Source organism: Bos taurus, chromosome 5 (assembly GCF_002263795.3).
Source record: "Bos taurus isolate L1 Dominette 01449 registration number 42190680 breed Hereford chromosome 5, ARS-UCD2.0, whole genome shotgun sequence".
In the NCBI taxonomy this organism is placed as follows: domain Eukaryota; kingdom Metazoa; phylum Chordata; class Mammalia; order Artiodactyla; family Bovidae; genus Bos; species Bos taurus.
Window position 1 is genome coordinate 112,462,854 of NC_037332.1, and position 19,953 is coordinate 112,482,806.

A 19,953-nucleotide genomic window follows, 5' to 3' on the forward strand; every position below is an offset into this window, starting at 1 on the left:
GAATCTGCCTGCAACACCAGAGACCTGGGTTCAATCCCTGGGTTGGGAAGATCCCCTGGAGAAGGGCGCGGCTACCCACTCCAGTATTCTGGCCTGGAGAATTCCAAGGACTGTAGAGTCCGTGGGGTCAGGAAGACTTGGACATGACTGAGCGACTTTCACTTTTATTTGTTTTTGTCTGCGCTGGGTCTTCGTTGCTGAGTAGGCTTTCTCTAGTTGTGGCGAGTGGGGGCTACTCAAGTTGGGAGCATGGGCTCTAGAACACAGGCTCAGTAGTTGTGGCTCATGGGCTCAGCTGCCCCGGGGCATGTGGGATCTTTCTGAATCAGGGATTGAACCCATGTCTCCTGCATTGGCACTGAGCCACCAGGGAAGCCTGAGCAGTCTGACTGTTTAATCTCCACCCCTCTCCTAGAGTCAAGGGTTGCAGTGAGCACCTAATGGGGGTGTCGTGTGTGTGGGATCCTGATGTCCAGGGTGTCATTAGGTGGGGAAGGTCAATGGGAAAATCCAGTCAAAGGTCTTGCTTGCCCCAGCTCACGCACAGCTGGGCACATGTCCCCTCCCCATTTATCCATCAACTTAACAAATATTTATGAAGCGCCCACGGAGTGTCCAGATCTGTGCCTTCCAGGGACCCACAGTCTGGAGGGAGACACGTGAAAACAGCCCTGAGGTCTAGGCCTGGCTGCACGGAGCCTGACATGATCCTGGCAAAGCCCCTCCTCTCCTCTCTGCAGATCAGCTCCATGTCTATAAAGTGCCCTTCCCACTTTGTCTCTGGAATCATGGGTGTGAAAGGGCTTGGAGAAGGGTAAATGCTGCCTAGGAAGGACTAAGAGAGCTCTCAGGAGTGGTCAGGATCCTGGAGGGCTCCCAGGAGGAGGCAGGGCTTGAGTGGGGCTGGAAGAAGCAAGAAAGATTTGAGTGGGCAGAGCAGAGACGAGGCTGGAGGCAGGATGATCAGGAATGTCAGTGCCAGAGAACTGGTCTGGGTTTGGGTTCTAATCTTGGGCCTGCTATCTACGAGCTCTGTGCCCTTGGACACAGGGCTTAGCCCCTCTGAGTCTTGGTTTGCACCCCTTTGAAGTGGGGGCGATGACATGAAGCGGGGGTGATGGTATACCATGCACCATAGGGCCGTGCTGAGGATGGAATCAGAAAGTCATACAGGGAAGTGGGCACAGTGGATGGACACAGTAAGAGTTCAGAACACTCACTGTTGTTATACTTTCTGTTTATTATTCTTGCTTCTCCAATTCAGTTTACTCTCTTTTGATCTAGTCCCCGACCTCCACCGAGTTCTTCAGCATCTGCAGCAGGTCCACATCTGGGTCCTGGGCCTGCCTTCTTATAGGAGGAGAGGGTGGCTCTCACCTCGCTGTACAGGCCAGGGAGCCAGACCTGTGAGGGCTCCCTGTGAGGGCTCCCTGTGAGGGCTGGTAACTCCCCAGAGGGACGTACCCACATAAGGACTTCTGCCTTTGAGTCAGAGAATTCCCTCGTTTTCCCAGGCAAACGCTGACCAGGCCCTGCTCTGTGCTGGGTGTCAGGACCAGAGGTGACCCAGACCCTGGGCTCCAGGAGTTGTCAGTGAGGTGGGGAGGTGGATGAATGAACAGCGTCCCCAATGCCCATCTGAAGTCAGGACTGCAGTCGCCGTTGCTCTGTTCACTGACTGGTCTCCCCACTGAACTGGCGCCTCAGGGAAGCCTGGGCCCCACCTGCCCTGTGACTGCGATGTCCCTGGCCTCCAGCTTGTGCCTGGCACATAGGCGGTGGTACAGACATGGAGGGTGGAAGGGGTGCTGGGTGCCATTACTGAGCACAGCCGTGGGCCAGGCTCCTTCTAGACTCTACCCGGCCTTGTTCCTTGGCGCCTGTGCTCCATCTGCTCGTCCTCACCTGCAGAGAGCTCCAAGACACTGTTTGATAAAAGAAGCCCATTGTAGAACAAGCAACAGGTGTAATATAATCTCACTCATATACAAAAAGAAGGAGAAAATCCCCACAAAGCAAAACTAAACATCCTTTGTCATCCACGTGTGTGTGAGTCCCTAGCTGAGATCTGTAGGGACACAGAGCACCCTTGTTGGCTAAGCTCCCGCTATGGGAGTGGGAGTCTAGGGTGAGAGTCCAGGGAGTCCTTACTCCATCTCTGACATTTCCGCCTTCTGCAGTAACTGTTACTTGAATTGTGGAAACAAAAAGACAATATTGAAACGAAACCCCAAACGTATTCCTTTCTACTCCCCATAATAAAGGGAACAGGAGAAGCACGGTTTCCTGGCCCCAGCCCCCCACGCGCCGGCCGTGTGACCTGGGCAGCTAGCATCCCCTCCTAGGATCTCGCTTCCATACCCATAACCTGGGGTAATGGGGACCCTGTCCCCCTTTGCTGGGCTGCGCAAGCGTTTGGAGCACAGCTTCGCAAGTCGGAGCAAACTCACCCCCCCTTACCCTGTGTCTTGCCTTCTCAGGATGAAAGTGTAACTCAGCTTGGTCAGGAGCTGGCTCAGAAGCTTGGGCTTCGAGTTCGGAAGGCATATAAGAGGCCCCAGGTAGGTGGGCCCTGGGCGCTGGGGCTTGGGTGGGGCTGGGGGGTGGGGAGACGTGTAGAGGGGGGCCAGGGCCTTTGAGAGACATAGGTGAGGGGGGCTGGGGCCAGGCCAGGACAGAGGGGGTGACAGCAGGTAATCTTCCCTGTCTGTTGGCTGAAAGCCCTGGAACGGCTTTCAGAGCCTCTCGGAAGAGGAAAGAACAGCCAAAGCTCCCAGCTCACCCTAGACACCAGCTGTTAAAGCCTGCTCAGTCCCCTGTCCTGGCCGACCTTAACATCCCAGAGATGGCCTCAGTTGACACTGGTGTCCTTCAGCCTCCTGTTCTCAAATAACCCCCGTGTGGTGCATGTTTGAATTGTCGGTATCTGTTTGGCTCATTCACATCCACGTGTGTTCATTTGGCTCCTACTTTGGGCCAGGAAGCCACATTCAGGAGAGGGTATGGCTCTAGAGTCTCTGCTGTGACCTGGAGCAAGTTAGTTCCTCTCTCTCCCCCTTCTTTTCCACATCTGGGATGTGGGGATAATCGTGTCCCCTCTCAGAGGGCTCAGTGAATTGCTGAAGCTGAAGTTCTAGTACTTTGGCCACCTGATGAGAAGTGCCAACTCCTTGGGAAAGACCCTGATGCTGGGAAAGACTGGGGGCAGGAGGAGAAGAGGGCGACAGAGGATGAGATGGTTGGATGGTGTCACCAACTCAGTGGACTCAAGTTTGAGCAAACTCCAGGAGACAGTGAAGGACAGGGAAGCCTGGTGTGCTGCGGTCCATGGGGTCACAAAGTGTCAGACACACTTAGCAAGTAAACAACAATAGAGGGCTCATGGGAGGATCACAGGGAGAGAGTGTTTGAGACTGTGCCGGGCACACACAGGAAGTGTGTGCCTAGAAGTCCTCTGCCCTGGTCGTGGTAGCAGGAAGAAAACATCCAAATGGAACTCACAGAGACAGGGTGGGCGACTCCCTGCAAGCCTGGGGGCAGGAAGCTTGGGAGGGCACCACAGACCCCACCCGCCTGGTTGGGGCTCCTTTGCAGCCCCAGCTGGTGGGAGCAGCTGAGCACCTTTGCAGAATCGCCATCTCTTCCTGTCTCTCTCCAATCTCTGGCAGGAATTGGAAACCTTTTCTCTGCTCAGCAACGGCACTGCGGCTGGTGTGGCAGATCAGGTAGGATGGGGCAGGACCCTGAGCCGATCCCCACCATCTGTACCACTGCCCCGCACCCCACCCCCTGCCCAGGACCAGCCTATCTTGGTTCATCCATCATGAGAGCTTTGGGTTTGTTCTCGGATATAAACAACCTCAAGCAGCAGAGCCAGAGGCAGCACACTGAAGGGTTGGGCTCAATCTGTCCCCATTCTCACCACTGTAGCCAGTCCCTGCCTGGAGAAGTGGGGTGATGACAGCTTGGGCCTGCACCAGGCTCTTGAGGGCAGCCCTGGGACCCAGAGCACCTCCCCGCTCCCAGGAGGGGCCTCCTGGGACCACAGGGGCGGAGTGGGGGTATGGAGTGTGGCTGCGGTGCTGGGAGTGGTCCCCACACATTAGAGTCAGGGTTAGGTCACTGCAGGGGGACCGTTGGGGGTACCCTCACTTGTGGACCCCGAGAAAGAAGCCAGTGGCAACAGGAAGAGTGGGAGTAGGACTGAGAGAGAAAGGCGGTTGAGATCGGACCACCAGGCCTTGTCTAGGGGGCGGGGCAGGGCCCTGCACACATCAGACCCCCCACCACCCACCACACAGGAACTGCTCAGGAGGACCCGGGGAGGGGGACGGGCTGTGAGAGCTGACCGTGGCTGGCGTCCCGCCTCCTTGTTGTACGTAGGGGGAAACTGAGCACAAGAGTGACGAGGGGACTTGGCCAGCGCCACACAGTAGGACAGCTCATTCACTCATTTACTCCAGACTCCCAGGGAACCCCTTCGTGGCTCTGGACTGCCGCTGGGCCAGAGCTGAGACAGGCGTGTCCTTGCCCTTGGGCGCCTGGCAGGCTGCAGGGGAGGCACATGTGGACCTGCCTGGGTAGCGTTCAGGATGGTTTGTAACCAGAATGGCTAGGTCTGCCGCATACCGGGTCTTCAAAAAAAATTTAAATTAAGGGAATGTCTTAGTCTGTTCTGGCCACTGTAACAGAATGCAGGGAATTTCCTGGTGGTCCGCTGGCTAGGACTTGGCACTTATTGCTGGGGCCCCAGGTTCCATCCCTGGTCGGGGAACTAAGATCTTGGCCATGTGGTATGGCCAAAAAAAAAAAACAAAACAGTCATGTACTGGGTGACTTACAAATAAGAAATTTATTACTCACAGTTCTGGAGATTGGAGGGTCTCCTGCTGTCACTGGTGGCATGGCCTAAAGGAAATGACATCATGTCCTGGCCTTAGGTTCCCTCTGTAGAATGGAGATGACACTGGTGCCCGGGTCCCTGGGTGGGTGTGTGGCTGGCATAAGGGAGTGCAGTGCCCGAGGCAGGGCTGGACCTGTCGGGTCTTTCCAGGGCAGTGTTGGGGAGCCCCTGCAGGTCCTTGGGGCCCATGAGGGGGTATGTCTGCTCATCACAGCAGGCAGAGTGGCGCTGGGCAGGCACAGCGGCTGCTGAGAAGACAGTTGTTGAATAACTGAATGATCATGGCCAAAGGGGCACAGCAGATATGGGTGGGATGCTCAGCTCCACAAGGGCCAACCCTCGGTGTCCACTGAGTCTGTAGCCAAGGGATGCCGTGCATGGCAGTGGGCACTCCAGCCCCTGGCAAGCCAGCCACCCATCCCTGCAACCTTATGGATCCCCCACTACATATTGGTCACAGGGATGGGAGTCTTTAAGAAGCCCAGGCAGAGAGGATTCCATGATGGAGAGGACCCTGCCTCCCTGTGCTAGCATGGTGCCATGTATGCGTACACATGTGCACACGTGCACACACACCCCTACATCCACCACACACTCCCACACCCACATACCACCCCCTACACACAGTGGCCTGCAGACACGTGGGACGGAAGGGCAGGAGGGGCCCAGCTGGATCCCCTGACCTTCCAGAGGTCTCACTGAGATGCTGCATGTGAGCCTGGCCGCTGGGCTCCCCACCAGCTTCTCCAGTGTGGAGGTGCCAGCCAGGCAGTCATTCCCTGCATGCCTGGGAACAGAGATGGCACGAGCTGTGCCCACAAGGCACTCCCCGTGGTTTGGAGACAGCAAGGCCCCGGGGCACTCTTGGCAGCCTGGGGAGCCAGACGCAAGGAGGACTGTGAGATCCAGGACCAGACAGAGCCTGAGGCAGCCTTGGCCTCCTGCTCACCTTGGACTTCGCAGAGCAGCCAGGCTGCGGGATGCCGGCAGGTGGAGAGGAGGGAGCCGCTCACTTGAGTGCCTGGAGGCAGGTGGGGAAAGGCAGGCCACAGCCCAGTGCTGGGCACGAGCCAGGCGAGTCCACTCGGGCCAGGCGTGGAGGCCGGTGGACGAGAACGCCAGGTTCCCCAGGCCAACCTCCTGGTGGCCTGGATTTAAAAGTTGATGTTTCACATTCGACTGACACATGTAGCACTCCCTGTGTGTCGGGCACTATTCTAAGCTCTGTACAAATGCCACGTGATCTCATCCTTTTAACAGCCCGGGGAGGAGGTGACTGTGCTGTCCTCATTTTACAGATGAGGAAAGGGGCCCAGAGAGGGTGGGGGACTTGGTCAGGCCCACAGCACAGGCTTGGGCCCAGCTTTTCCTCCAGTGGGAGGTCCGCAGGGGGCAGGGGAGTCCCACCTGGGCCAGTTGGGCCTGGGGCTATAACTGGGCGAGGGGACACTGGTCAATCAGGAGACTGGTGTTTTAGGCTTTGAGCTGTGACCTGTCCACGCCTGGCATGCACATGGAGGGCTCAGTAAAACACCCCCTTGTGACGGGCAAGGAACCAGCTCAGAGGTTGCGTCCCCTCCCTCTGAGGACACTCTGGTGAGAGGCAGACACAAGGCCCCTGACCAGCCGGCCTGGTGGTTAACACAAGCGGGCCACTCAGGGAGGGGCCCTCCCAGCCCGTGTCTGTCTGACGTCCCCCTTCTCTACAGGGAACTTCCAATGGATTGGGCTCCATAGATGACATCGAAACAGGTAGTGTCCGTGATGCCAGACGACAGGGTGGAGATGCGCCCTGGGGAGAACTCAGCCCCCACCCCCCACGACCCCGGGAGGTCAGCCTGGTCAAGCCCCTGCAGATCCCTGGCCCTGCAGACAGGGCTCCTGGGGGCTCCCTGCCCTGGGGACTGCCTGAAGTACAAAAGAAAAGAGTGAGTGCAGGAAAACAGACTCCCCTACAGGGCGAGTCTCCAGCCTGGGAGGTATGGGGTCACCTCAGTGGGACCCAGGTGGGGGTCCACCTTTCTCGAAGTCCTCCTCTTTCTTTGTCTTCCTCACTGGCTTCCAGGAGGGGTCACAGTTACAAAGTGTCCTTGAGAGGGGGTGTTGCATACCCCAGAGGTGGGCACTGACCTGGCCCATCTGGGAGATGCCACAAGACTGAAGTCCCCTCTGCCAGCGAAGCCTCCCCGTGGGGTCAGGCCACGGGGCAGGCAGGGCTCCAGGCTCCGGGGAGGCAGGGGAGGAGGGCAGATGGTAGCTGAGGAGCCCCAGGCCCCGGGCCAGCTCCCCCATTCCCACCAGATGGGACTCCCTGCAGCTACTGAGCCCACCCCATCCACAGACTGCTACGTGGACCTGCGAGGCTCCCCGGCCCCCCTCCCCTCCACCCCCACGATGCCCCTCTTCCCTCACGTTCTGGACCTGCTGGCCCCCCTGGACAGCAGCAGCAGGGCCCTCCCTGGCACTGAGAGCCTGGATGACTTCTCCGATGGGGACGTCTTTGGTCCAGAGCTGGATACCCTCCTGGACTCGCTGGTGAGCATGGCTGTCCCCTCCTGTTCCCAGAACCCCTCTCCCCACTCCCCGCTGGGACCCCATCACATCCTCACATCCCAGGTGAGGGGGAGGGAAGGCCCGCATCCATGTCGCAGTGGGGAGACTGAGGCCTAGGGGAAGGCTGCTTGCGCTGGATGAAACAAGAAAAGTACAGATCACGCATCCAGGAGGGACTGAGGTCCGCCCTGTGGAACGGGCCTGGGCACTTGCATCTCGCTGGTGTTCTCCTCCAAGAGGGACTGAGGTCCGCCCTGCGGAACGGGCCTGGGCACTCGCATCTCGCTGGAGTTCTCCTCCAGGAGGGACTGAGGTCCGCCCTGTGGAACGGGCCTGGGCACTCGCATCTCGCTGGTGTTCTCCTCCAAGAGGGACTGAGGTCCGCCCTGCGGAACAGGCCTGGGCACTCGCATCTCGCTGGAGTTCTCCTCCAGGAGGGACTGAGGTCCGCCCTGTGGAACGGGCCTGGGCACTCGCATCTCGCTGGTGTTCTCCTCCAACTCCTCCCTCTGTTCCCATCTCGCAGTCTCTGGTGCAGGGAGGCCTGCCTGGCGGCGGTGTGCCCAGCGAGCTGCCCCAGCTGATCCCCGTGTTCCCCGGCGGGACCCCGCTGCTGCCCCCTGTGGTGGGGGGCTCCATCCCCGTGTCCAGCCCGCTGCCCCCTGCCTCCTTCGGCCTCGTCGTGGACCCCTCCAAGAAGCTGGCGGCCTCTGTGCTGGATGCCCTGGAGCCTCCGGGCTCAGGGCTAGACTCCCTGGACCTGCTGCCATATTCGGAGACCCGGTTGGATGCCCTTGACAGCTTCGGGTCATCCCGTGGTTCCCTGGACAAGCCCAGCTCCTTCCTGGGTGAGGCCTTCCGCCACCACCTGAAAGTTGGCAAAATGCCATCTGTCTCTAGTCTCTGGAGAGTGCAGCTGGGATGACAACTCCTTCCTGGTCTGGGGCCCCTGGCTTTGTGTCTCCTGTAATGCCCACCACAGCGTGGGCCCAAGACCTCAGGGGCTGGGTTACTTGCTTAAGATCAACAGCAGGGCTGGTATATAGTCTGGTGCTCTCTGCCCAGCCTCCCAGGACCCTGGGATCGCCAGACTGGTGGGAGGATGATCCTGGGGCTGGGGGCAGAATGCAAGGCCATGGGTTCCTCCAGCACCACTCTGACCTAGGACCCTGCAAGGAAACAGACCTTCCTGGGCCTCTGTGGGACCAGTTTTCCGACAGACCTAGCCTAGAGTGCTCGCTGTTGATGGGAATTCCCAGGGGGCACAGATGGGCTTCACGGAGACTTCCTGGAGGAGGTGACAGCTAGCAGGATTGCCTGCCAGCCGACGGAGCGATGCTATGCAAGCCTGGTGTTGGAGGGTCTGGTGGATGAGCAGAGGTGTTGCCCACAGGGTGGGTGGGTTGGGGGGCCTTGAAGGCCTGAGGCTGGTCTCGGAGGACCGTGAGCCAAGCTGAGGAGCTCAGGCTTTCTCCCGGGGGCTGTCAGGGCATAGAAGGTGTAAGCGCGGGGTGGATGTGCCTGAGCTGGGAGGCTTCTCTGTCCCCGGGCGATAGCTCACATAGGAGAGCATGTGTGGCCTGGATGGCTTCTCCAAGTTAGAAATACAGAAGAGAAATACAGAAACATAGAGGGCCCCTTACACCCTTCAGGACAGGTGACCCCTCTGTCTTCTCGCCCAGAGGACACCAACTCGCAGGACCATCGTCCCTCGAGCGGTACTCAGAAACCAGCCCCCTCGGTGAGTGACTCGGCCAGGATGGGTGCCCAGGTACCTCGTGCTTTCCGGGGGGTGGAGGCAAAGCCCTGTGGGCTCCAGAGTGGGGGTGAGCCCTCAGCGTGGGATGAGGTCCAGCAACCTCAAGAGCAGGTGGGCCAGAGATGGTCTCTTCCTGGTCCTTCCAGACCCTTCCTGGCCTGGTGGCATGCTGGGAGCAAGCAGAGGGCTTGGCCCTCGCTTTTCTGACCGGAGAGGACATCGAGACTCAGAGGATTGAGTGATCTCTCCAGGGTCATTAACATCCCATATCTCAGGATTCAGCCAGCTTTGAGTTGAAGAGAGCATCTGTCCAGGACTCAAGTGACCTAGACTCTGGCCTCAGCCAAGACAGTAGCTGTGTGGCCCTGGGGAAGCCACCAAACCTCTCTGAGTTTTGCCTTCTTCCCATCTAATGAGGCTGTAGGGGCTTGGGAGAGAGGATGGGTTGCGGGGGCTGGTGGTGGGCTGTGCTTGGGCCCCAGTCAGGGCCACTCCTGTTCACTCCTTTTACGTTGGACTTTGACTCAAGGAAGGGTTCTAGGCCAAGGTCACTGTCGCGCAGGCACCTTGACTAGGCTGAAGTAGCCCTGTTGGATTCTTGGATCATGTTACAAGGACCTCCCCGTCTGGGAGGCTGGGGGAAGGAGGAGGGTCCCAGGCTGTGGTTCGGCTCTTGAGTGGGATGGGGGGCATGTCACACTTCTGGTGCCCAGGCTGGCCCTGGTGGCTCTGGCCACTGTCCAGCGCCTAAAATGGCCAACCTCCTCCTGTTACAGCCAGAGCCTTCCATGCCGAACACCGCCTTGCTCATCAAGAACCCCTTGGCTGCCACCCACGAGTTTAAGCAGGCCTGTCAGCTGTGCTACCCTAAAACAGGTAAGGCCACACCTCCGTGCTCCACCCCTCTGCCCAGAGATAGCAGGGGTCTCAGGAGCGTAGAATCCCAGAATGACAGAACCCCAGTGCACCGGTCAGAGAGAAGTCTGGGAAGACAGAAGCCCTGCTGGCTATTTAGAGCAGCCAGGGATGTCAGGGGAGAAGGCAGTGGCACCCCACTCCAGTACTCTTGCCTGGAAAATCCCATGGGTGGAGGAGCCTGGTAGGCTGCAGTCCATGGGGTCGCTAAGAGTTGGACACAACTGAGTGACTTCACTTTCACTTTTCACTTTCATGCATTGGAGAAGGAGATGGAAACCCACTCCAGTGTTCTTGCCTGGAGAATCCCAGGGACGGGGGAGCCTGGTGGGCTGCCGTCTATGGGGTCACACAGAGCTGGACACGGCTGAAGTGACTTAGCAGCAGCAGCAGCAGCAGCAGGGATGTCGGGTGGGGCAGGGACTTTCAAAACTGCCAGAAAGGCTGGAGGGGTGGAAGCCAGGAGACACCATCGAGGCTGTAGGCTACTTCTTCACAAGCTGAGGCCCAGAAGTGGGGTATACTGCTCACACAGAGCTCAGGGGGCTGCTGGCCAGTATCACGGCTATCCCATAGCCCAGAGGCTGGTTCCTGGCTGTGGAAGGCAGGGTCTAGCTAGCTGCTGCAAACGTATCTGCTGAGAAAGTGCAGCCTGCATCTCTGTCCACATTCACCTCTCCATCCAGCTCTCACTGGGTGAATTCAAACCTTGCCTAGAATCCAGAGAACAGAGGAGCCTGAGAAAGGTTATTTCCTGGGCTCCCCGCCCCTGAACCCAAAGGAGACTGTAGGAGCAATTCCAGCTAGGTACCTGGTGTTGGTAAACAATTTTCAACACACCTAGAATTTCAGATTTCTAGACTCAACATCATTTCATCTGCCAGAATTCCACAGTCCTGATGTTTCAGAATAATATTCTCTGGGTATCTCAGGGTTACAAATCTTCCCAGCCTGAAATTCTCCATCTCAGAGGGGCTGGAGTTGACAGGACCTCAGAGGTCATCTATTGCTGTCGTCCACCCCCTCCCCGTCACATGTATGTCACGCCTGCCAGAGTCATCCTGCGAAGCCCATGGCCCTACAGGGCCAGGGGACAAAACGCTGTCTAGCTGGGTGTCTGTGCCCACGAGGAGGTTTTTTTCCTTGTACGGAGTGATCCGCAGTCCCCTGCTAGGGAAGCAGAGTTTTTGCCCACCAGTTGCTGGCCAGCCACGTCACGTAGGTCCCCATGAGGGACCTTGGTCCTTCTGGTCTCTTTGGGGAGACTCACCCCACTCTATTGTTGGGAGAGAGGAGTCCCTTGGTCAGAAGATTCAGGAGGACCAGGGGAAAGAAGAAAAGGAGCAGGGGAGGGAGGCTAAGGAAAGCTGGCCATGCCTCCATGGGCAGGAAAAGGAGGAGATGGAGCCTGCTCTCTGCCGGCCTCTGTCTTCATCATTTGTTCCAAGCAGACACTGACATGGTCAGGCTCTCTGACTGGAGAGTCAGGGCGGTGGTGGAAAGGGGGTGGATGCTGAGAAGGGGCTCCTCAGAGGGGATCTTCGGCTAGCCCCAACACCCTGTCCGCAGGGAGCACAGGCAAGGAACTGGCGGGAGGCCCGGAGGAAGGAGGTGGGCTTCTAGGCAGCAGTGGGGTGGCCAGTCCCCCGTCCCCCTTCAGTTCTGCCTCCGGAACCGCAGTCCCGGACCTCCCTTCCCCCACAGGCCCCCGGGCAGGCGACTACACCTACCGCGAGGGCCTCGAGCACAAGTGCAAGAGGGACATGCTGCTCGGCCGGCTCCGGAGCGCTGAGGACCAGACGTGGAAGCGGATCCGGCCCCGGCCCACCAAGACCAGCTTCGTGGGCTCCTACTACCTGTGCAAAGGTGGGTGGGCCGCCGCAGGAGCGGGCGGCACGGCCAAGGGCCCAGCTGCCCACAGCTGGCCGCGGCTCTGCGCCTCACCGCAGGCAGACAGGCAGACAGACAGGTGGTCTGGAGAGGATGGAGTCAACGTAAGAACAAACAACCCCGGCCCTGACCAGCTCTGCAGACAGACAAGAGCCTCTGGGTGTTACACTCGAGCTGGGGCCTCGGCAGCTCCTGGGTGGGAGGATCAGAGAGTTCTGATATGCTGCTGGGCCCCAAAGGGCTATGGGAAGGATGTGGAGAGAACCTATGTAAAGCACTGGAGACTGGACCATAGTAAGGGCTTGATAGACACTAGCTTTTAAAAACTCGTGTGTTGTCATCATCCTCCCTTCTGGCTCACATCGGGTTGACATGTTGTGGATATTCGGCAGGTACCTCATTTGCTTTCTTCTTCTTCTTCCCAACCAAGCATCTGGGTGCCATCTGGGTGCAAGACCTGAACAGTCTTGATAGCGTTCAGAGCTTTAGAGTGTCACCCTTTTGTTGCCACCGTCACACATCCTCATGACAACTCTGAGTGAGGAAACTGAGGCTTTGGGAGCCCGCCCCAGACTCCGCCTTTGTCCCCCAACCCAGCCCGTGGCAGTAGCCCACCCAGGCTTTCTGGATCAGCTTGTTGTCTTCCCGGCTGGTTCTAAGAGCTAGCTTTATTTTTTTTAATATTTACTTACTTACTTTTGGCTGTGTCAGGTCTTGGTTGCGAGATCTTCCTTTGCAGTATGTGGGCTTTTCTCTCGAGTTGTAGCACACGGGTTCAGTTGCTCCACCACATGTGGGATCTTAAGTTCCCTGACCAGGGATTGAACCTGTGCCTCCTGCATTGAAAGGTGGATTCTTAACCACTGGACCACCAGGGAAGTCCCTCAGCTGGATCTTAAAGACTTGTCATTTCTGAGCCTGAAGGTCTCCGGTCGTGCCCAGCCAGTGTGGATGAAATCCCGATTCCATGAGGCCTACAAGTCCCCCGTCGGCCCTGAGCAGTCGCCACATACACTGAACCCTGACTCTTGTACACGTTGTGCCCTGGGAGCCTGATCATCCTCTGCTCCTCCTTCAAGCAGTGCCCAGATCTTGGGAGCCCCCCCAGGGCTCCCCGATGGACTCAGAGTTGGTCACAGTGCAGAGCCCACTGTCTGTGGGGTCACTTGGCCACCGGCCTGCTCATCCCTGTGTGCCGGCAAGCCTGGCCAGGGGCCAGGGGCGACTTAGAGTGTAAGGGAGGGGGATGAAGAAAGAAAAGCAGTTCCCACTGCCAGGAAATGGCTGGTCTCCAGGTTATAAACCTGCTGCCTTCCCAGCTCCCTGGCCCCCAGGAGTTTATTTATTATTATTCTATTTACTATCATTACTTTTTATTTTATATATTATTTCACTTAATTCTTACAACAACCGTGTTCTCATTTCACGGACAGCTGAGGCTCAGGAATAACAGGGAATCCCCAGGCCACATCTGCCAGACCCCAAGGCCCATGCTTTCCATCACCAGGAGTATTTTCCTAGTGACTAATAATAATATAATAATAAAACCTCCCATGTTTATTTAGAGGCTTATATATGTCTGGGCTTCCCTGATGGCTCAGATGGTAAAGAATCTGCCCGCAATGCAAGAGACCCTGATCCCTGGGGTGGGAAGATCCCTTGAAGGAAGGGCATGACAACCCACGCCAGTATTCTTGCCTGGAGAATTCCATGGACAGAGGAGCCTGGTGGGCTACAGTCCATGGGGTTGCAAACAGTCGGACACAACTGATCGATTAACACTTTCACTTTCTATATGTCTACAAAGCCCATTTGTGCCTGCCATCTTGCCTGGCCCATACACAGCAGCTCTGTGTAGGGGAGGAGCAGGGATGACCGCATACTCTCCCAAGCCCCGCTGGGTGGCTGCCTGTCCGTCCGGCCGCGGCAGTGGCCGCGAGGGTGCTGCGGTGCCGTCCGTCTGGCGGACCGTGTGTCCTGTTGCCTCTTTGCAGACATGATTAACAAGCAGGACTGTAAGTACGGGGATAACTGCACCTTCGCCTACCATCAGGAGGAGATCGACGTGTGGACGGAGGAGCGGAAGGGCACCCTTAACCGCGACCTGCTCTTTGACCCGCTGGGGGGCGTCAAGCGCGGCAGCCTCACCATCGCCAAGCTCCTCAAGGAGCACCAGGGCATCTTCACTTTCCTCTGTGAGGTACCAGCCCCTCCCCAGTCCATGCACAGACCGGGGTGGGCTCCATGGTGGGCGATGAGCCCGGGGACCCGAGGGTTTTGGAGGCCTGTCCTTCCAATGAGTAGGTTCCTGGGACTGTCATAAAGTTAGGCCCATAGGACCCTATGGCACTAGAGCCCAGATCCTATCCAGTCCCCTCATTTTGCGGAGGTGGAAACTGAGGCCACAAAGAGAAGGAACCACACCTGGCTCTTGACTTCCGGCCACCAGAGGCCAGACTCAGGTGCCCTAGGAACTCATGCTAAGCTCCCCGCGCTTCCTCGTTCAGCTGTGCTGGTTTAATGCCCATGGTACCTTCCGGCCCACTTCCCTGCCTATGTCCAGGCCAGGCCCTCTCCCCGGGGTGCCCTCCCTATGTTTCTGCGTCTTGGACCCTCTGAGTCTCAAGGGTGATGCCAGCAGCCCCACCAAGCTGTTCATTTCCTCCCCAGAGCTGTCACAGGAGACCAGCCTCCCCACCAGGCATCACGTGATACGGGGAGGGACAGGCTCCATCTCTGGGAAGTGAGGGCGCTGGGTCTGGGTTGCCGGCACGGTTTGGTGCTGCTCGGCCAGCCCCCATCCCTCACACAGCCAACCCTTCCCTCTGACTTAGAGCAGGTGGGCCTCCCGCTCCCTTCAGGGGACCACAGTCTGCAGCCTAGGGGTTGCATAGACTTCACAAAGCACCTGCAGTTCTGTTAGATCCTTCTTCGGTTTCACAGTGGATCCGTGGGACAGAGCAGGTGTGGTTTTCCCCTGGGTTACAGCTGAGGAAACGAAGGCTCAGAGATAAGGAGTAACCCCTGCCCCAGCCATTTGGAGTGGTGGGATCAGAGAGGTGGGGGCCACAGACCCTGGGGTTCCCTTCCTCATCCCCCTGACTCAGGGCAGGGCTTGCAGGGACCCAGTCTGTCCCCCTGGGGTGGCCATGCTGGGTCCCAGCCCACCCCCTCCCTGGGCAGATCTGCTTTGACAGTAAACCCCGGATCATCAGCAAAGGCACCAAGGACTCTCCGTCTGTCTGCTCCAACCTGGCTGCCAAGCACAGCTTCTACAACAACAAGTGAGTGAGGCCCACAGCCAGACCCATGGCCTGGATCAGGGAGGGAGCAGGTGGAGAGGCCCCCTGGGGCAGCTTAGATGCCTGGGGAGCAGTTGTGGCCATAGGGTGGGCCTAGGGTGTCAAGGCAAGGGGCAGGATTTGAGACTCAGATCCAGCATCCACCTGGAAAGGACAGAACCACATGTACTGAGCATCTACTATAGTCCAAGCATTTTCTTACGTATTTTAATAATCAAATCCCAGGGACGGGGGAGCCTGGTGGGCTGCCGTCTATGGGGTCACACAGGGTCGGACACGACTGAAGTGACTTAGCAGCAGCAGCAGCAGTCATTAAAGTCCTCCTGTGTGGAGGAGTGAGTGTCTCTGATACATGGTTGACAAAGCTGAGGCTCAGAAGCTGCTTACTCAGACAGCAAGTGAGGGCCACATCCCTGACTCCCATCCAGCGCCCTCCACGGTCCTGACACAGGCACTGGACAGAGAGTGTGAGAGGCTGTGGGGTCCAGCACCCACCTATGGTCCCTCTGACTCCTCTTGGCCGTGCCCCAGCCTGAGTTGATGGAATCAGAGTTGGGTCCAAACCCCAGCTCAGACCCTGGTCTGTTTTATATCCTCTGACCTCTGTGACCCTTGGTTTCCTCTTCTATAATGTGGATGTTAATCCCCATCTCCCAGGGTTACTGGGAAGGTAGTTAAAATTCCCAGCCTGGAGGAGATGCTCAGGCGTCATCCCTCCGGGTGCAAGACCAACTCTAGGGTATCAAGCTGGGGAACCCAAGGGAGATGCCCTTTCTGGGGGTCTGGTGCAGCTCCTTCCTAAGCCGTCTCCAGGGTGAGGCTGGGAGAAGGGCACACCGCTGGGATTCGCGGCAGACCTGCCTGAGCATAGGACCCCCGCCCCTTCCCTCCTGTGCCAGTGGTGAATAGGGGGAGGCAGCCGGGTAGGAGACCTTCATCAAGTGTCTGGCACAGATACCAGGGAGAGGGCCTCGGCCAGGGATGGGGGGCTGCAGACTGCATCATGCCCCGCCCCCCCCCACCAGGTGCCTGGTGCACATCGTCCGCTCCACCTCCCTCAAGTACTCCAAGGTTCGCCAGTTCCAGGAGCACTTCCAGTTCGACGTGTGCCGCCACGAGGTGCGATACGGCTGCCTGCGCGAGGACAGCTGCCACTTCGCCCACAGCTTCATCGAGCTCAAGGTCTGGCTCCTGCAGCAGTACTCAGGTGAGGGCTCAGGTGGGGGCTCAGGTCAGGGCTCAGGTGGGGACTCAGGTGGGGACTCAGATGAGGATTTAGGCGAGTACTCAGGTGGGGGCTCAGGTGAGGGCTCAGGTGGGGATTTAGGTGAGGGCTCAGGTGAGTATTCAGGTGGGGGCTCAGGTGAGGGTTGAGGTGGGGGCTCAAGTGAGGATTCAGGTGGGGGCTCAAGTGAGGATTGAGGTGGGGGCTCAGGCGACGATTCAGGTGGGGGCTCAGGTGAGGATTTAGGTGGGGGCTCAGATGAGTACTCAGGTGGGGGCTCAGGTGAGGGCTCAGGTGGGGATTTAGGTGAGGGCTCAGGTGAGTATTCAGGTGGGGGCTCAGGTGAGGGTTGAGGTGGGGGCTCAAGTGAGGATTCAGGTGGGGGCTCAAGTGAGGATTCAGGTGGGGGCTCAGGCGACGATTCAGGTGGGGGCTCAGGTGAGGATTTAGATGGGGGCTCAGATGAGTGCTCAGGTGGGGGCTCAGGTGAGTACTCAGGTGGGGGCTCAGGTGGGGATTTAGGTGGGGGCTCAGGTGAGGGTTGAGGTGGGGGCTCAGGTGAGTACTCAGGTGGGGGCTCAGGTGAGGGCTCAGGTGGGGATTTAGGTGAGTGCTCAGGTGGGGGCTCAGGTGAGGATTTAAGTGAAGGCTCAGGTAAGTACTCAGGTGGGGACTCAGGTGAGGATTGAGGTGGTGGCTCAGGTGAGGGTTGAGGTGGGGGCTCAGGTGAGGACTCAGGTGGGGGCTCAGGTGAGGGTGAGAGGACTGCAGGGTTCAGAGGAGGGCAGTGATGTTGTGATGGGGGCTGCAGAGAAACCAGTACTTCCTGGACATCCTAGGACTCAAAGGCTCTACATTAGGGGGCTTCCAGGCCCAGAAGACCCTGGGTTTATCCCTGTGTGGGCACTGCTAGGGGAGCCAGTGCAGAGGAGCCAGGAGGCAGAGCTCCATGGGCCATCTGGGTGGTCTGGTCACCAGCGGCCCCTCACTGAGCCCCACTGCTCCTCTGTGAGGCAGTGATGTCAGCTCCGCCTCAGCGATGAGGAGGTTAAAAGCCATTCACTTGCTCTCTGGCTCACCTGATGGGATTCCTTGAGCACCTACTCCATCAGGGTCCTGAGTGAGCATGTGGAGGCCCTTGGCCTCAGGGCCCTGGGATGTACATGACAGCAAGGCAAACAGTCGGATGGGGAGGTAAGGGACCCTCCATCCCTCTGCTCCAGGAGGCACACTGTCCCCTGCTGCCTGTCATTGTTCACTTAACAGCATTTTTGTTCTGTGTGCAGCATAAAATAACGGTGCATCTAACAAGCCTTGCCTTCTGAGAGTTGGTGGAGTAGGGTGATAGAATTTCAGATGTACATCAGTAACATGAGGAAAGGAAAGCAGAGCAGGAAGACGGAGAGGGACGTGGGATGGGGCATTTGGGATTAGGAAGTCTGGTAGGGCTTCTTGGAGTAGGTGGCATTTGAGCAAGGAAGGGCAGAGAGAGCGTTCCAGGCAGAGGGATCGGCAAGGCTGGCAGCCAAGGAGCAAGCTTGATACAGAAGGAAGGATATCTGTGAGGGCAGAGCAGCTTCATGCTGGGGGGAGGGGCAGTGTCAGAGATGAGGCCTAAGAGGTGAAAAAGTCTCGAGATCATAACAGAAATAGAAATAGTTGCATGCATGTGTGCATGCTAAGTCACTTCAGTCATGTCTGACTGTGACCCTATGGACTGTAGCCCGCCAGGCTCCTCTGTCCGTGGGATTCTCCCAGGCATGAATATTGGAGTGGGTTGTCATGCCTTCCTCCTGGGGATCTTCCCCGACAGGGATTAAACACCAGTCTCTTATGTCTCCTGCGTTGGCAGGCAGGTTCTTTACCACCAGCGCCAGCTGAGATTGTTCTAAATACAATGTGCAGGGTTCGGGGGTCGGGGGTTGAGCGGGTAGAGTTGTATGACCTGATCAGTGTTTTTAAGAATTCGCTCTAGCTACTGGGTGGAGAACAGAGGGGCCAAGGGCAGATGGAGGGGGGCCCAGGGGTGTGGCTCAGGCCCTGGTGGCAGCGGTGGAGGTTGTAGAAGTGATCGGATTCTGGGTGTTTTGATGGTGGAGCCAGCGGGAGCTGATGAACCAGACATGATGTAAGAGACAGAGAAAGGGCATCAGGTTGACTCCAGTGGGGAGTCTGTGGGCTGAGACGGGGAGGAGCAGGTCAGGGGATCACATCTAGGCTTGTGTGGGATGTGGGGCGGTCTGAGCTGCCTGTTGGACTTCAGGTGGAAAGGTCAAGCAGGCAAGCCAGATGTGGGGGTCTGGAAGGTCCCAGGAGAGCTCTGGGCTGGAGATGCATCCATCAGCAAGAAGGTGGGTGCCAAGCAGATGCCTGGCCGAGTAAGGCCCTACTAGTGAGCCGCCGTGGGGGAGCGATATCCACAGGGCCAGACTGCAAATGAAGTGGGTCTGCAGAAGGAACTAGAAGACCAGAGCCAGGTTGGGAGGAGGGCAGGCCTCATGGAAGAGGCTGTGAGCTGCCCCTCGGAGGTGCGCTCAGTGTCCACAGTCAGATTGGGAGGGTCTGGGCCACCAGGCTTGGGTATCTGTCCTTTACCAATTGGCAGTGAAGTCCTGGCCCCTCGGTAAGCGGGGCAGCCGGGCTGGGCCAGACATGAAGCCCTAAGAACCTGTGGGCTAGAGGCCACCGAGCAGGGGTCAGACTTGAGGTCCCCCCTGAGGGAGGCAGGGGACAGGGGAGGGACAGAGACACTGGCGTGGATACAGGGAGGCCCCTGTCATCCTGCAGAGCCCACATCTTGCTCCTGCATCTTATTCTCTGTGGGACCTGGAATAAGGCCTGGAATCAGGCCTCTGTCTCCAGCGGCAGATGAACCAACGGGCCTAGAGAACGTGCAGGGTATCCCTGCTCCCCTAGTCTTTCCCTGGCCTAACTGGGAAGTGGGGCTCCTCCCTGGGCCTGGGGTGGCACCAACACCTCTTGGACCCCTCGCCTTTCTCCTCACTGAGCTCCAGGGATGCCATGTCTTTCCCCCCTCTCCCTTCCCAGGCATGACCCACGAAGACATCGTCCAGGAATCCAAGAAATACTGGCAGCAGATGGAGGCTCACACAGGGAAGGCCAGCAGCAGCTTGGTAAGACCCTGGGCTGGCATAGGGGGTGGGGTCAGCCCCCACGAGGGGCATCCCCCGTTCCCCATCCCTTTGGTTTATCTTTATGTAATGGAGAGTCCAACTCTTTGTAATCTCATGGACTGTAGCCCCCCAGGCTCCTCTGTCCATGGGATTCTCCAGGCAAGAATACTGGAGTAGGTTGCCATTCTCTTCTCCAGGGGATCTTCCTGACCAAGGGATCAAACCCGGGTTTTCTGCATTGCAGGCAGATTCTTTACCATCTGAGCCACCAG

At 58.1% G+C, this 19,953-nt stretch overlaps 1 protein-coding gene across 8 annotated transcripts in view; it reads left to right on the forward strand.

Annotated features, from left to right (window-relative positions):
- Positions 1-19,953, forward strand: part of ZC3H7B (zinc finger CCCH-type containing 7B) — a 70,596-nt gene that overhangs the window by 41,463 nt on the left and 9,180 nt on the right. For 5 of the 8 annotated variants that reach the window (XM_059886543.1, XM_059886544.1, XM_010805757.4 and 2 more), the window contains 12 exons: positions 2,481-2,561; positions 3,669-3,725; positions 6,613-6,655; positions 7,245-7,438; positions 7,983-8,304; positions 9,109-9,197; positions 9,992-10,091; positions 11,835-11,996; positions 14,015-14,220; positions 15,204-15,304; positions 16,348-16,529; positions 19,596-19,681. In XM_059886543.1, the coding sequence (XP_059742526.1) occupies positions 2,481-2,561; positions 3,669-3,725; positions 6,613-6,655; positions 7,245-7,438; positions 7,983-8,304; positions 9,109-9,197; positions 9,992-10,091; positions 11,835-11,996; positions 14,015-14,220; positions 15,204-15,304; positions 16,348-16,529; positions 19,596-19,681 (1,623 nt within the window). The remainder of the gene's footprint in view (positions 1-2,480; positions 2,562-3,668; positions 3,726-6,612; positions 6,656-7,244; positions 7,439-7,982; positions 8,305-9,108; positions 9,198-9,991; positions 10,092-11,834; positions 11,997-14,014; positions 14,221-15,203; positions 15,305-16,347; positions 16,530-19,595; positions 19,682-19,953) is intronic. The other 3 variants (XM_015471414.3, XM_024991923.2, NM_001192799.3) reach the window with 1 other exon arrangement.